The 16,154-nt window shown below is 38.2% G+C and overlaps 1 protein-coding gene across 1 annotated transcript in view; it reads left to right on the plus strand.

Moving 5' to 3' along the window:
* Nucleotides 1-5,336: 5,336 nt before the first annotated feature.
* Nucleotides 5,337-16,154, plus strand: part of LOC124771318 (very low-density lipoprotein receptor-like) — a 44,146-nt gene continuing 33,328 nt past the window's right edge. Inside the window, exons 1-3 of the mRNA XM_047249323.1 lie at nt 5,337-5,359; nt 7,191-7,255; nt 12,280-12,432. Coding sequence (XP_047105279.1) covers nt 7,201-7,255; nt 12,280-12,432 — 208 coding nt within the window. The 5' untranslated portion in view covers nt 5,337-5,359; nt 7,191-7,200. The remainder of the gene's footprint in view (nt 5,360-7,190; nt 7,256-12,279; nt 12,433-16,154) is intronic.

Raw genomic sequence — 16,154 nt, forward strand, 5'->3', positions numbered from 1 at the left:
ATACACATAACAGAGACTTTAGACATGCATAATATATTCTCCTTCAGTATTAACAACAGTTTGCTAATGCTGGGGTAATTTTTCGATTTGCGACTGGAGCGCTGTTCGGAGCGCATTTTCATCCAGAAAGGAAGTTCCTGGAAGACTTTCGATAGAGAGCGGAAAAGGTAAAAATTCGAGGGCCCAAGATCAGGTAAATAAGGTGGGCGTGGAATGACTTCCCAATCCAGCTCCTGTATAGTGGTTTTTGTCTGTCTAGCGGAATGAGGGCGGGCGTTATGGTGGAGTAGCATTATCTCACGCAGTCTCCATGGTCGTTGTCTTTGGACAGCCTCTGCAAGACGTCTCAGTTGTTGACAACAAATGTCAGCAGTGATGATTACGCCTCGGAGAAGTAGTTTCTAGTACAACACACCGTCACTGTTGCACCAGATGCATAACATTAGCTTTTGTGGATGTGCGCAGGTCTTTGCCCTGAGAGTTGCTGCTTTGTTTGGTCTCAACCGTTCTTTTCTTTCCCTTATGTTAGCATCAAGACACCACTCCTCGTCACCGTAACGATACAGCATGCGACTGGTCGGTGTTATTCACGAGTCGACTGATGACGAGCAAGCAGAGATGCACATCTGCTGATTTTTGTAATTTTGGGTTAGAGCATCCGATACCTATACGTCCGATTTTTGAACCTTACCCACTGCATTCAAACGTCGCACCATAGTAGAATGATCATATTCCATCACATTTGCAACTTCTCGAATACACTGACCTAGATCACGTTGGATTAATGCGTTTAAACAGTCTTCATCAAACCCCGAAAATTTTCCTGAACGTGAAGACTCACTAATGTCAAAAAGAGAAAACCATTTTCCTGTCCTGCTCTGTCCAATGGCTTTATCCCTATTCACGGCCCAAATGTTTCTGGCTGTCTCCGCTGGCGTCACCCCTCTATTGAACTCAAACAGAAGAATATTACGGAAGTGTTCCGATTTCTCCACTTGGCACTCCATTTTTTTAGTGTCCACAAATCACTCGCTGTCTCCAAATGACAGTATGTAAACTCAAGTAGCACCAGTGAACTAAACATAACAATAACAATCGATAAATAAACCCATGGCAACTGAAATACTAACATGCAAAACAACAACTCTATGAACTTATGCGCCAATCTGATATAAACAAAATTTATCTGCATCTTTATTTACATTTATACTCTGCAAATCACCGCGAAGTGCATGGCAGAGTGTACGTCCCATTGTTCCATTCAGATATGGAGCACTGGAAGAATGATAGTTTGAATGCCTCTGTGCTCGCAGTAATTGTTATAATCTTATCCTTACGATCCCTGTCTGAGCGATGCATAGGGGGTTGTAGTATATCCCTTTAGTAATCATTTAAAGCCGGTTCTTGAGACTTTATTAATAGACTTCCTCGGGATAGTTTACGTCTGTCTTCAAGAGTCTGCCAGTTCAGTTCCTTCAGTATTTCTAAGGCACTCTCCCATGGATTAAACAAATCTGTGACCATTCATACTGCCCTTCTTTGTACACGTTCAATATCCCCTGTTAGTCCTATCTGGTAAGGATCGCACACACTTGAGCAGTATTCTAGGATGGTCTCACGAATGATCGGTAAGCAATCTCTTTTGTGGACTTATTGCGCTTCCCCAGTATTCTGCCAATAAACCGAGGTCTACCACCAGGCCGGCCGACGTGGCCGAGCGGTTCTAGGCGCTACAGTCTGGAACCGCGCGACCGCTACGGTCGCAGGTTCGAATCCTGCCTCGGGCGTGGATATGTGTGATGTCCTTAGGTTAGTTAGGTTTAAGTAGTTCTAAGTTCTAGGGGACTGATGACCTCAGAAGTTAAGCCCCATAGTGCTCAGAGCCATTTTTCTACCACCAGCTTTATCCACGACTGAAAGTATGTGGTCATTTCATTTCATGTCCCTACAGAGTGATACACACAGGCAATTGAATGAGTTCGCCGATTCCAGCAGCGACTCATTGATATTATAGTCATAGATACGTTTTTTCGTTTTGTGAAGTGCAAAATTTTACATTTCTGAACATTTAGAGCAATCTCTGCACCATGTTGAAATTTATCAAGATGTGACTGAATATTTATGCAGCTTCACTCAGATAGTACTTCATAATAGATAACAGCATCATCTGCAAAAGGTCTGACTTTACTATTAATAATGTCTGCAAGGTCATTAATATTCAACATGAACAGCAAGGGTCCCAACGCACTTCCCTGGAACACATCCAAAGTTACGTCTACATCTGCCGATGACTCGCCATCCAAGATAACATGCTGTGTCCTCCCTACCAAAGATTTCTCAATCCAGTCACAAACTTCTCTTGATACCACCATATGACCGTACTTTCGACAGTAAGCGTAGACGCAGTACTGAGTCAAATGCTTTTCGGAAATCAAGAAACACTGCATCTACCTGGTTGCCTTGATCCAAAGCTTTCAGTACGTCATGTGAGAAAAGTGCGAATTGGCTTTCACATGATCGATGTTTTCGAAATCCATGCTGGTTGGCACTGGGAAGGTCATTCTGTTCAACATATCTCATTATATTTGAGCTCAGAATATGTTCTAATATTCTACAACAAATCCATGTCAAGGACATTGGATGGGAGTTTTGTGGATCACTTCTACTATCCTTCTTGTAGACGAGTGTGACCTGTGCCTTTTTCCAAGAACTAGGTGCGGTTTTTTGTTCGAGGGATGTACGATAGATTATAGTTAGAAGAGAAGCTAACTCATCCGCAAATTCAGTATAATATCTGACAGAGATTCCATCGGGGCCTGGAGCTTTGTTCATGGTATGAGAATTAAATTAGCGCAATTCTCCTGAGTTTTCCTTTGTAAACGAACATTTGAAAACAGAGTTAAGCATTTCAGTCTTTGCTTTGCAACCCTGAATTTGAGTTCCTGTCTCATTCGCTAGGGACTGGATATTCATTTGGTGCCACGACGATAATAATCTGCTAACGTAGTCGTTGAAGGCATCACGCATTGCTCTCTTGAGAGCCACTCGCGTTTCATTCAACATCTCTCTATCCATAGCCCTAGGCTTTGTTTTACACCTATTATGCAGCAATCTCTGTTTCTGTAGCAGTTTCTTTACAGTGACTGTACACCTTGGAAGTTCTCTCCCATTACAAACTGTTGTACTGGGTACATATCCATCCACTTCGTGGTCAACTATTCTTTTAAACTCGAGCCAGAGCTCTTCTACTTGCTCATGACCTGTGCTGATAGTTTAAAGTTCCTCACTGAGATGTGACATTACTGATTTTTTGTCTAGTTTACTGAACATATATATCTTTCCGCTTGTTTAGTTGTCCTTTGTACTTTCTAATCATTGTTGCCACAACCGCGTCATGGTCACTGTGTCTTGTTCATTGTGTCTTGAAATGAAATCACTTGCAGTCAAGCAGATCTCCCATTAATTACTACGTTTCAGAAAAGTGTTCCGTCTTCAGTAAATATGAATACCGATAGTTCGCGTCGGCCCATATCGCGGAAATGTCAACATTTCTCTTTTCGAAGACATGTAACGCAGGGGCAATGCGACGAAACACTTCCTAAGCCTGAATGCATCGCAGTATTTCAAGAATGTGAAGTAGTTTCTTGAACCTACACCGCATACTTTTTGTTTAGGACGAGACATTCGGAAGTATATTTGCAGGATATTCGGCGACGTATTCTCTCGAACACTTTTAATGTTTACGTCGGAATATATTTGTTCAACAGAGTGTTGACTGATCGTACATGCTAAACACTTAATGAAACCTAATATTTTTAGTGATTTGGCAACGAAACCTAACATATTTAGTGATTTGGTAGCAGACTGGTGTATTTGAAAGTGTTAAAACATTGAAGCACGCAAGAAATTTTAAGAGTAATTCGTTCAAACATTGTAGATAAACATACTACAATGATACGCTTAAAATTATTGAAAGTAACGTAAAACAGGACAGTGCTACATGAACTACTGTATATTATAACATGCCTTAATCCAAATGAAAAGGTGTCAATTTTGGAGAATGTTGTGATAGTCAGCTTCGCTTAGCTGCCTACGTCGTTTGGTAATGGTAGTACTGCTCTGTTGGTGAGAGAGTACTATCAACAAACTATTTTAATGGGAGTTTGTTAGTAAAGCAAAGGAAATGATCTCCGTCGGTAGTATTATGTTGCAAGGTTGTTATGATGTACAGCGTACCAGATTGAAACAGATTATATAAATTTAAAAAAACCTTTTGTAATTTTATAAATTGTGCTATGTATTTTAATAAATTAGAATCACGAAGAACGTAGTCTTCATTCAAAAGTACACACCACTGATATACTACCTCCAGTGCTTTGAAAATACTCCAAACTCGTTGTACATAAACCTCAAAGGTATAATTATTTTCATTTCAAAACAGCCAATGAGTAATCTATCTCTTAAGGTCTGGACAGACTCACTGTTACTGCGCGGCGCGAGCTTGTAATAATGTTTATATTCGTCTACTGATAACACAGTATAATGAGAACACTTTTTGTTTTCACTCTGCAAAATTTCCTCCAGAAACTTTTCTCTCCACAGCTTTAGATTGGCTTGTCTACTACACAAAGGCTCATCCATGATGAAACGCCTCACAATAATTATTCTAGGATTATAATAAAATCTTTTAAACGCAACCAGCAACCTAGCACACGCACTCGTCGATGCAAAATTCCGTTCAAAACAAAGAACTGTGCGAGCGAAGAGAGGCTGAGATGCGCGAGCTAGAGATGATTGGGGGTTCCCCATTCGTACATACAGCGACATGCGTTCCGACTAGGCAAAATTAGTTCAGGCTAGGAACTGCCGGTTTATCCTAAAGCACGTAAATTCTAACGAGGATAAACCGATTCGACCTAGGCTAACCTGTTTTATCCTATCGGTAACAGGATGAACGAGTTTGACCTAGGCGAAACTAGTTCATCCTAAAATCGGGTTTGGCCGGTAACATATACACCGCCTCTAGATTAAAAATTATTACCTTTGCATAAGTGCATCAGGCTTATAAAAACAAAGTTGAAAAACCAGAATGCGACGGTAATAACAATTTACACTAATAATTATAAGTTACTTGTCCATTTAATCAAAAACGCATTAAAATAACAATGATAATTTTTTATTTGCATGGCCAGAAACGGGGTGAAATGCGTTCTTCCTCTCTCGGCAGACTGGTGGTAGGGGAAAGAAGGGAGCGCCGGAGCAGGAGAGTGGCGTGATGCTTCATCAGCAAGGGGACGCTATATAGCAGCGGGCAACCGCGCACACGTTCTGCAGAACTTACCGTCTGACCCCTCCGCAGGTGAGTACCAGAGCTTTGTATTTTATTGAGTCAGCGTACTTCGCGTAGTTAATTTATCATACTGTCATTAGTAACAGAGCTTTCCGGGTACTTACTTTTCAATAATGTCTAGCAAATTCACCAGAAATTTGATTTACTGGGTTTTCCTATTGAACTGAAGTCCACACATATTTCATTTGCACTCCGAATGTCAGTTTGTTGTCCGCATACTAAACGATGCTTATTTGTTTGATTGACTTCTCTGCATTTTCGTTCTGAACGCTTGGGTTGTACAATTGTTGATTGCAAACATACCGCAAGAAAATTCCCGCCATTTCAGATATCGACGACTTCTGATTTATCTCGTTGTTTTTACCCAAACCTTGCTTTACTCAGTAGCATCCAAATACACTTTTTGATTGTTAGAATGAAATTTTGCACCGTTTACTTTGTAGGTGTTTCACTCTGGTGAAGTTCTTTCTTTCTCAACTGGATCGCTGAAAAAATAGGCCTTTAGTGTAGTGTTAACCCACAGGTTTTTGAGTAGCAGTAGAGTTAACACTAACTCAGGAGCAAAATCGAAATCCTGAAGGTGATCCGTTTCGCTGAACCAGCCTGGAAGATCTAAGTGGTGCTACCGCCTGTGGAAAATATGTTTGTTTACTTTGCGTTTGCAGAGGCAGCGATCTCTTTTTTTCTGTGCGTACTTGCGGATATGAGCCATTTAAAAGGCATTGCCAGATTTTTTCGTGACATTTGGCATTTGTCAGAATCTCCAAAGAAATGAAGGCAAGTCATTCACTTTATTAAAGGATTCACATGATGATGAATTGCGAACTCGGAAATAAAAATAATTGTTTGCGCAAAATTTAGATAGTAGGAAAGCAGAGCATATTCATATCCAATTCATCTGTAGTAACTGTTATCAGTGAAAAATGGTGAGTTGTACCGTGAATCAGGAATCAAAGTTCATCACTATGTCACCCAATAAGTGGCTGGGTCAGTCAGTTCAGGGGTCAGAGAAAGGCATCAGCATACCACCTGCATCAGGCTCATGCCTACTTAAGCACTGTGTTTCGAATCAATCTTTGGTTTGATGACAGTTGTTCTTAACAGTACGAGTAGAAGAGAGATCAAGTCTTTTGTTTGTGTCTGTGCAGCATAATAAAACAATTTGCATAGAGAATCTGTGCCACACTTCAAAAATAATTTGGTAACAGCCCTTTGGTAGGGATAATAAGCTCTACCAGAAGATAAGATATTGGTTGCTATAGCAACATGTAGGTTTTTGAATTTGTAAAATTATTTGGTAACGAGCTTTAAATAATTCTTTGAGGATAATATAGCCCTTTACAAGCCCTGACAAACATTCCAGTCATTTTTTGATCAAAAACCACAGCAAAGCTGCAAAAGACACCAGAATGGACAACGTCTCAGAATCTGACAGTATACTCTCATTTGCCTTGTCAAATACAGTTTTCCATTCAAGAGTCAACTAAGTAATTCTGAAAAAAATATAGTAGTCCTGAAAGCTGGAATATATTTACTCCCATGTTACTGTTTCAGTATTTACTGAAGGCAAAAAACACTGAATTTATAACACTGTTATAGCCGAATTAGCAATTTGTTTGTTTATTGGTCTTATTACAGCATAAAGCTTTTGCTTAATATCATATTCCCATATTTGTTGGTAAAAATATATCCTCTGAATTATTTAAGTTTATTTCTGTGTTATGAATATTCTTAACGAAGCATTGATAGATAGTATTCATGGTATGAACTAATAGCAGCATAATGTTGAAGTATAACCTTTTCCTTTTACCATAAGTATATAACCTCTTATTTCTTTCAGGTTAACAACAATGGCAGATATGGTGTCCTCAGCACGATACTTGTCTTCCATCTTACTACTAATTGGTGAGTAGCCTGTAGTTTTTGTTGTATATTAGTGCAGTTTCAATATTTTTTCATCCAAGAAATAATTCCCAAGTTCTGCAATTTGTAATATTGTTTGTTTAAAGGCTTTAATAAAAAATTGTTTAAGAACCACATACACAAATAAGTATTGGCAGTAAATTCCTGGATACATATAATGAAGCTAGATTGCTACTTAACAAATAGAAGAGAAAAAGTGCAGAGGATACACACAGAAAAGTGCTTCTAAACAGAGTCTTTATTCACAGGTAACAAGCACACAGATGTGTCTGATACAAATGCCAACTGTTGGTATATGTGATTGCTGTGCTGTGTGTGTTTGTGTTATATCAGTATTTGTTAGCTCTCAAGGAGAACTGCATCTGTAGACTAGTTTTCTAGCTCTTGTATGTTATCATCTACTGCTCAGTGCCTCTTTTGTGAAAGGAAACCACTGTAGAGCAATTAAGTAAAACTGGATGACATATGTCACCATTCTTAACTTTTTAAAATAAAACATTTGAGTTACTGGTAGTGAAAAAACCAAGAAACTTTCTTGTAGAGTGAGAAAAGAAAGTTTAGGGAAATGTTTAGATAAGACTGAAATGAGAAAAAGTTGCTCATATTATGAGTCAGAAGCAAGGAAAATCAAATTTTGCATTCCATTGGGCAGTGAAGCTATTAGAGACAGATCACAAGCTTGGAAAGAACAAGGATGTGGAAGGAAATCAGCGACATCATTTTCACTTCAACTACCAAGGACTAAGGAAAAACACAGAAAATCTAAATCTGGACAGTTATTTGAATGCCTCACCTCCAAAATTCAAGTACATATACCTTAAGATCTGTGCATCAAGCTAGAATGTATCAAGTAAATTTGCATCTGTCTTAAAATAGCAAACTTTTTTATTTATAAGGTTTTTAACTGTTTTGTTTTATTTTATTCAAGTAGATAGTTTGCTACTCTAAAATATCTCTCACATATCTTCCTGAGAATTTATAGGTGTGTACAGATTCATCTCATGGGTGTTACTCAAGCTGGAAATATGGGAAAGCCTCTGTATAGTTTGGGAAGTTGGTATATAATTGGGGCTTGAAATCAATGTATGAGGCATGCTTACATGCCTGTGGGAGGCAGAAATTCGACTGTCATCTATCTGGTGTATAGATTTCATTTTTATATTTATTTATATATTCTGTGTATAATTTAAGAAGTTTCATTCTGGATCAAATGGTTCAAATGGCTCTGAGCACTATGGGACTCAACATCTTAGGTCATAAGTCCCCTAGAACTTAGAACTACTTAAACCTAACTAACCTAAGGACATCACACACACCCATGCCCGAGGCAGGATTCGAACCTGCGACCGTAGCAGTCCCGTGGTTCCCGACTGCAACGCCAGAACCGCTAGACCACCGCGGCCGGCTGTTTCATTCTGGAGTCTTTCATGTAGTTCTTTTATTTATTTTTAACAAAATTAAAAACTGGTGTACCAGGTTAGAATGTTGCATTCAAAGCATAATATTAAGTACTGTCACAGTATGTGAATCAATCAGTCTCATCTGACTACAATAAACCAATTAAATCAATGCTGCCACTGCTAGGAAGTCATATTATTTAGTTTTTTTTTATTTGTTTTCTTTCTTCCAAACCATTATACTGGTGGATTTTCTAATCAGTTAAATCTGAAAGAAAAGAAAGAGAAGAGAGAAATGTTTCACAAAATCTAATTTTTTGGGTAGGTGGTACATAAAACTGTAATGATCAAGAGATCCCACAGATTAGGTGATGAATACCACTGAAATTAACAGCAATGCTCATGCCAGCACAAGTAAGATGCCACAGGTTCCATTCAAGAATAATGGATGAAAAGGACAACTGTTGAGCTAACTGAGTACGAACCAAATTCTGTAATTTCTCTTGCTGTATTTGTAGCTCTGCTTGGGAAAGGCTATTCTAGTATGACTACAGCAAGAAAATTTGGTGCAGCCCAATCTACACTGATGCATATATTGCCGTAAACTGTGCAGAAAGTAATTATGTTACTAGCAGCTCTGTGATATCAGTGTACCTACATTCTCAGTGTGCTGTTGCATGAATCCCAAACCAAAAGATATTACATGAGAATCAACCTTTACCTTCATGTCAAAGAATGCATGTAGATTCTGCAAGAATCATAGTCCCTGTATATGGATGCATAGGATCTAGAATCTCATTATGAATTATTTAAAATGAAATCATTTGATTGGAGTTGGCTTTATATATACATTCATGATTGTTCCAAAAATAAACGACAAAACTGAGCTTCAAATATACTGGCTACTTACTAAGGCATCACTGCCAGTGAGAGCCTTATACTACTGTTTTGAGGTATGCTTACCAAACTTGCTTACAAACAAATCTATGTATATATAGGAGGCAGTAGAGGAAGCAAAAAAGAAGTATAATGATACATACATTAAAGAGGCCCAAAATCCTTGTAAAGCTGCCTGGAATCTTGTAAATGAGAACAGAAAGAAAACTACCTCCTGCTTAAAGTCATGTAGCCCTGATGACTTCAATGAATATTTTGTCAGAATAGTGGAAAAGACAGTGAGTGAAATTCCACACTCTGATCTAGATCCGTCTGCAAACATAAGAAATGCAGACAGTTGCGGTATTCAAAACAGGAAGGAAGTACACCCCGAAGACATGATAAAAATTGTGAACTCCTACAAACACTCGGGAAGTGTAGACATCTATGGCATGTCCTGCACACTGCTAAAGAAAATTATTGCAGAATTAGCTCAGCCACTAGCCATAGCAATAAGCAAATGTCTGTCTTCTGGTGTCTTCCCAGACTTCCTTAAACTGGCGCGCACAGTACCAATATATAAGAAGGGGGATCCATGCGAGGTGTCCAGCTTCAGACCAATCTCAGTGGTACCAGTACTAGCCAAAGTTACTGAGTCTGTGATGCACTGCCAGGTACTGAATTACTTTGAGGAAAACAACTTATTCCAAAACACACAGCACGATTTCCGCAAAGGGAGATCAACAGTGACAGCCACACTGGACTTATTAAAAATGATTCAACAGAGTTTTGAAGAGAGAGAGAGTGTGGCAATGACACTCTGTGACCTCAGCAAAGCCTTTGACTGCATCTCACACACATCACTAATAGCCAAGTTAAGATGCTATGGTGTTGGAGGTGTTGTTCTATCAACACTACAATCTTATTTGGAAAACCGAAAGCAGGTAGTATCAGTGCACGGAGCAACTTCTCTTGAACAAAAACTAGAACATGGAGTGCCCCAAGGATCAGTCTTAGGACCTCTCCTATTCCTCATATATGTCAATGATATGAGCTGTAATAGTCAAATTTTGCAGTTTGCAGATGACACTACCCTTATTGCCAAAGGACATACAGCCGCCGAAGCTCTTGGTGCATCAAATTTGATGTTTGAAGAAATAAAAGAATGGTTCATAATAAACAAAATGAAGATCAATGAAGAAAAAACCCAACATTTGATATGCAGTCTAACCAACATTGAAGACCAAGAAAACATGGAGACTGTCAGACTACTGGGCTTCAAGATTGACAGCAAACTCTCCATGAATGATCACACTGCATATGTATGCACCAAACTTTCTCGTGTGATATACCTCCTGAGGAAGCTGAAGAGGGTAATAACTGACCAGTTTCTCACAATAGTCTACCATGTACTCTTCCACAGCCACATTAGCTATGGACTGTTGTTGTGGGGACACTCCTCAGGGAGCAAAGATGTGTTGCTATTACAAAAAAAAAGCCATCAGGATCATATCCTCTAGCAAAAGACTGGACCACTGTAAGCCTATTTTCACCAGGCTAGGCATAATGACTGTTTTTAGCCAGTATGTGTTTTTCTGCCTCATTTATATAAAAGAAAATCAAAGGAATTTTAGCATAAGACAAGAAATACATAATCATGACACTCGCTGTAAGAGGTACATTGAAGTGCCAAGGTGTTGCCTATCAAGTACACAAGACAGCTTTCCAACAGTCACCCTAGAAATGCACAATCAACTACCTCCAGAAGTGAAAAGCCTGCCACCTGAATTATTTCGGAAAAAAATTGCTCATGGCTTGAAACAACATCCACTATATACCTTGGAAGAGTTTTTCAACAGTGGTTCTAGTGAATGGACAAAATAATAAATATTGTTATGTTTTATATATAATTTTGCCTAAATTTAATCTTCTTTTTATGTTCTCAGTTAAATGCACATTTAATTTTGTGTTTTACTTAAAGTACATATTTTGCCAAAATGAAACTTTATGTGTGTGATCTACATGGTCTTGTAAACATTTTGCTTTATGGTATTTTCATTTGCTGCTATGAAGTTTTACATTCCTGTTTAGTTATATTTCATTTTCTCTATGTTCTATGTGTTTTTGTGCACTGCATAAATATTTTCTTTTATTTGTAATATAAATTTTGTATATGCTGTTGTATAAATGTTAGTTGATAAACATTGTGTTTGTGATGCAGTCTGTCCAGCCATGGCTGGTAAACGACGAAGATATAGTAATAAAGTAATGCCAATTTCAACAGTTGTGGATATGCTTCCATTAAAATAAATTTTGTGATTGACATTCCAATGAGTCATGTGATATGGACTAGCTGCCAGCCAGTCGTAGTTCTTTCTGCATATTTTGCAGGTACTGTATATGCAGAGTCTTGTCAAGTGAGGCTGGCTGTGCACCAGCAGTGCAGGATCTTCCACTGCAATATGCCAATCTCAAGTTTACTTTACTTAGACTGTAACAATTAATAGAGACATTCTATTGTTTAAGAAGTGGTACAGATTAGAGGAAAGGAGTGTGTAGAACGATCTGGTAACAACTAATAGAGACATTCTATTGTTTAAGAAGTGGTACAGATTAGAGGAAAGGAGTGTGTAGAACGAAGTAAGTTCTAATTCAGGAATAATGATATTGATCTGAGGGTCATGACTCTTATTTAACAAACAATAGTTCCTCAGTGCTTCATTTGATTTACAGCTCATGTGTCAACAATGGCAGTACACACTCCTTCTGCTGGAACCTGCCCACCAGGTTCACTGATGTGCCTTGATGGTTCACAGTGTTACAGCGCCAGTTTACGCTGTGATGGAAATGCAGATTGTGATGACACAACAGATGAATATGCCTGTGGTAAGTTATAGGAATAGCATGATTTAAATTTAGAGTGACAAAACCAATAAGTCTCAATTAGTCTAATGTTGTGAATATAATAGAGGGAAACATTCCATGTGGGAAAAATATATCTAAAAACAAAGATGATGTGACTTACCAAACGAAAGCGCTGGCAGGTCGATAGACGCACAAACAAACACAAACATGCAAACAAAATTCTAGCTCTCGCAATCAACGGCTGCTTCGTCAGGAAAGAGGGAAGGAGAGGGAAAGACGAAAGTATGTGGGTTTTAAGGGAGAGGGTAAGGAGTCATTCCAATCCCGGGAGCGGAAAGACTTACCTTAGGGGGAAAAAAGGACGGGTATACACTCGCACACACACACACATATCCATCCACACATATACAGACACAAGCAGCCTTTGAATATGTCTGCTTGTGTCTGTATATGTGTGGATGGATATGTGTGTGTGTGTGTGTGTGCGAGTGTATACCCGTCCTTTTTTCCCCTAAGGTAAGTCTTTCCGCTCCCGGGATTGGAATGACTCCTTACCCTCTCCCTTAAAACCCACATCCTTTCGTCTTTCCCTCTCCTTCCCTCTTTCCTGACGAAGCAGCCATTGGTTGCGAGAGCTAGAATTTTGTGTGTATGTTTGTGTTTGTTTGTGTGTCTATCGACCTGCCAGTGCTTTCGTTTGGTAAGTCACATCATCTTTGTTTTTAGATATATTAGACTAATGTTGTGTTGGCAAGAGTCTCAAATGTCAAATTCTCTTTTTTATGCTCACTTGAACTCCCTAATTTCTGACTGCCCTCACATTAAAATGGTTGTTTCTATATTTTCTATACAATATTATATTTAGTCAGGAATTAAACAGCCTGGCACAACTGGGTAATCTGGGTAAAATGTGGGAATTTCTTCATCTGGGAAAAATTTGGGAAGAACCCAGTAATATTTTAGGATTCCAGGAATTATTCATTGTTTGAGTTTTCAGTTAAATTTTTATAATTTTGACTAATAAGAACTGATACTCTAATAAAGAATTTCACTTTAGCTTGCTACTGCAGCAATAAAACATAAATGAGAGCATAACACCAAAATAAAACTTAAGTTGCAAATAAAATGTGTCAATTACAGTAACAAAACAGCGTATACGCACAAGTGTCTGCTGATAGTAAAATGTGTGAAAGGCTTTAGGATGAAGACTATGCAATACTTCTAATAATAAACTACTATCGATGAGTGTGACATCACAACTGTTTACATTTGTAATGGGTAGTGGGAAAATATTGTGAATGGTGGGTTGACGAATGTTACTTTCAAAGTAAATTTCCTTTTACACAACTTGAATAATGTTGTGTGAGAATGTGTGATGAATTTCTTAAGTGCGTTTCACTCATGCTCAAATCTTAACACTTTGAGCACAAGCCACTTAGAGAAATTTTGGGCCCAGAAGACCAGCCCTTTATACCATTGCTTAAGATTTTTGTGGTATGTTTGTGTTTGATAGATCTTAAAGGGTAGTATGTATATAAAAAAATTATATGTGAAAGCTTAGCTTTTTTTGTAGCTATACTGTACGTATATTGATTTAAACCATTAACTTTTCCTATTTGTGTGTTCGTGCTACTTAACAGTGATGTTGCTATTGGCTGGGCACATCTTGTGTCCTATGCTCTTAATATCTGTTGTCATTGGCTGGCAAGATTATGTGACATGAGCAATGATTGACTCAGAAAAGGGCATCGCACAGTGAAATCTCAATTTCAGTGCTTTGTAAGCTTTTGGTGGAATTCATATTTATACTTTCATAATAAAAAAAATGTGCGGTGTACATGCTGCTGAGCATCAAAAATCTTTTCAAGCTGCATTGATTTTTGCAGGTTTTCATTTCCTAAAGTGCCAATATGTATGAAACCTTTACCATTCAAAGGATTGATAGTTTTAAAGCTCTGAGGGAAAGTATATTGTCACTTAACTCAAATAAAATGTACTTTCACCTGGGAAGAAGTATATTTTTAACCAGAAAATCTGGGAATTTTTTTCTTTTCCATGTGTACATCCTGTTAAAGGATGAAAGCATCTTTATAGTTACTCCTGACTTCTTGGTGGTACACAGTGAGCTATCATTGTAAAGCTCCAGTGCACTGTACTGTCCTTCTTTTTTATGTCCATATGACACATTCAACACTCTTTCCATAGCCCCACAGTATGTGCCCACTCACTTCTCAAATTTCTTCTCAATAACAGTCTGTCCAACCCAGTTTTGGTAACATACATTGGTTTTAATAATAATAATAATTATTATTATTATTATAATAATCTTTATTTACTCCTGACAACTTAACAGGGTAAGATGTTGTCATTTCTTGTAAGCAAACAAAAAGTTAATCAAACATCCCTCCACCCCCACCCCCTATGAAACATCACCCTAATATCATGTAACACTGCCTCTGACCTTGATAATGGCCTCAGTTTGGCGAGGAAGAGAATCTGTACATTTCTTTGGGTATGCCATACCCAGGTGAAGCCACTTATTGATGGTTAGATCCAATAGAGCTACCAATTCTTGTGATGGTAAGTGCTACATTTCACTTGCTGTTTCAAACAGACATAGAAATTTTCTGTGAGATTGAGACTGGATGATTTAGTCGGCCAGTTGAGGTTTGACAGGATGCCAGAGTGTTAAACTAGGAAGGTATGCATTCTGCCCTGGAAACATGGCTACTCCCAGCTTGGAAGATGACAGTGTGCACTGCTTACTCATCATGAAGATGCAGAAGGAAGGTCAACACTTGGTCATCAAGAATGTATAAATAAACTCATGGTTCAAGATTGCGGTAATCTGAATGAGTTTGTCCAAATCGTAGTGCAGAAATGCCCCCAAAACATTCATAGAATCACCTCCTGCCTAAACTATGCGTGTTGAACCTTTCATTGGGCTGTCGGTGGGCTTGATCTTTTGCATCATTTGAAAAAAGATGAAAATGTGTTAGTCAGTTACTATACAGTGTCTGTGTTGTTTTGCCAGTTGAAGTCGTGCAGCTTTATGTGGTTCTGTGGGCAATTGGCTTTCATGAGAGACTAGTGTTGCAAGTCCAAATTTAGAAATGGTGTGATATTTAGCCGGACATTTTGCCCTAAAAGCCAAACTTCTTATTTTAAATAGGAATCGAGTCAGATGGATATTTTCAGTCTTTTTAAATCAAGTATAGTAAGTTCTTTGTGAGACCAACCCAACATGCTTAAACTGGAAGAAAGAAAAAAAGTCAACAAGCAGCATTATAATTGGGCAGTTATGATAGTAAGTAAGTGCTCAGTCTTATTAACCATTCAGTCTTCTTCATAAGATAATCTTGTGTCAAAAGAAACTAAAAGTTCTTCATTGATCAAAATAAACTATTGTTAGTTCTTATAGTATGGAAAACAAAGTGATTTGATCATTCTAATTTGATTTATAAAGAAGTTTGGGCGGGTTGGCATCAGCTAACTGGCTCATTTTATGTTGTGTCACTTGCTCTGTGCATAGTGTTGTAAAATGTTGTATTGGATTTGTTCAGCCTATGAAGAAAAACATGGGACACAGACATAAGAACAGCATTGGTTGGAATATCTATATATCCTTGAATCTTGTAATTCCTCCTTATACTTCTCACACTAATGTCATTAGCTTGGAATGGGCCTTAGTTGTGCATTCTCTACTGCATCAACAAAAAACCTATCAAAAGTGAGACAGTCTG

Source organism: Schistocerca piceifrons, unplaced genomic scaffold, assembly GCF_021461385.2.
Source record: "Schistocerca piceifrons isolate TAMUIC-IGC-003096 unplaced genomic scaffold, iqSchPice1.1 HiC_scaffold_936, whole genome shotgun sequence".
Classification (NCBI taxonomy): domain Eukaryota; kingdom Metazoa; phylum Arthropoda; class Insecta; order Orthoptera; family Acrididae; genus Schistocerca; species Schistocerca piceifrons.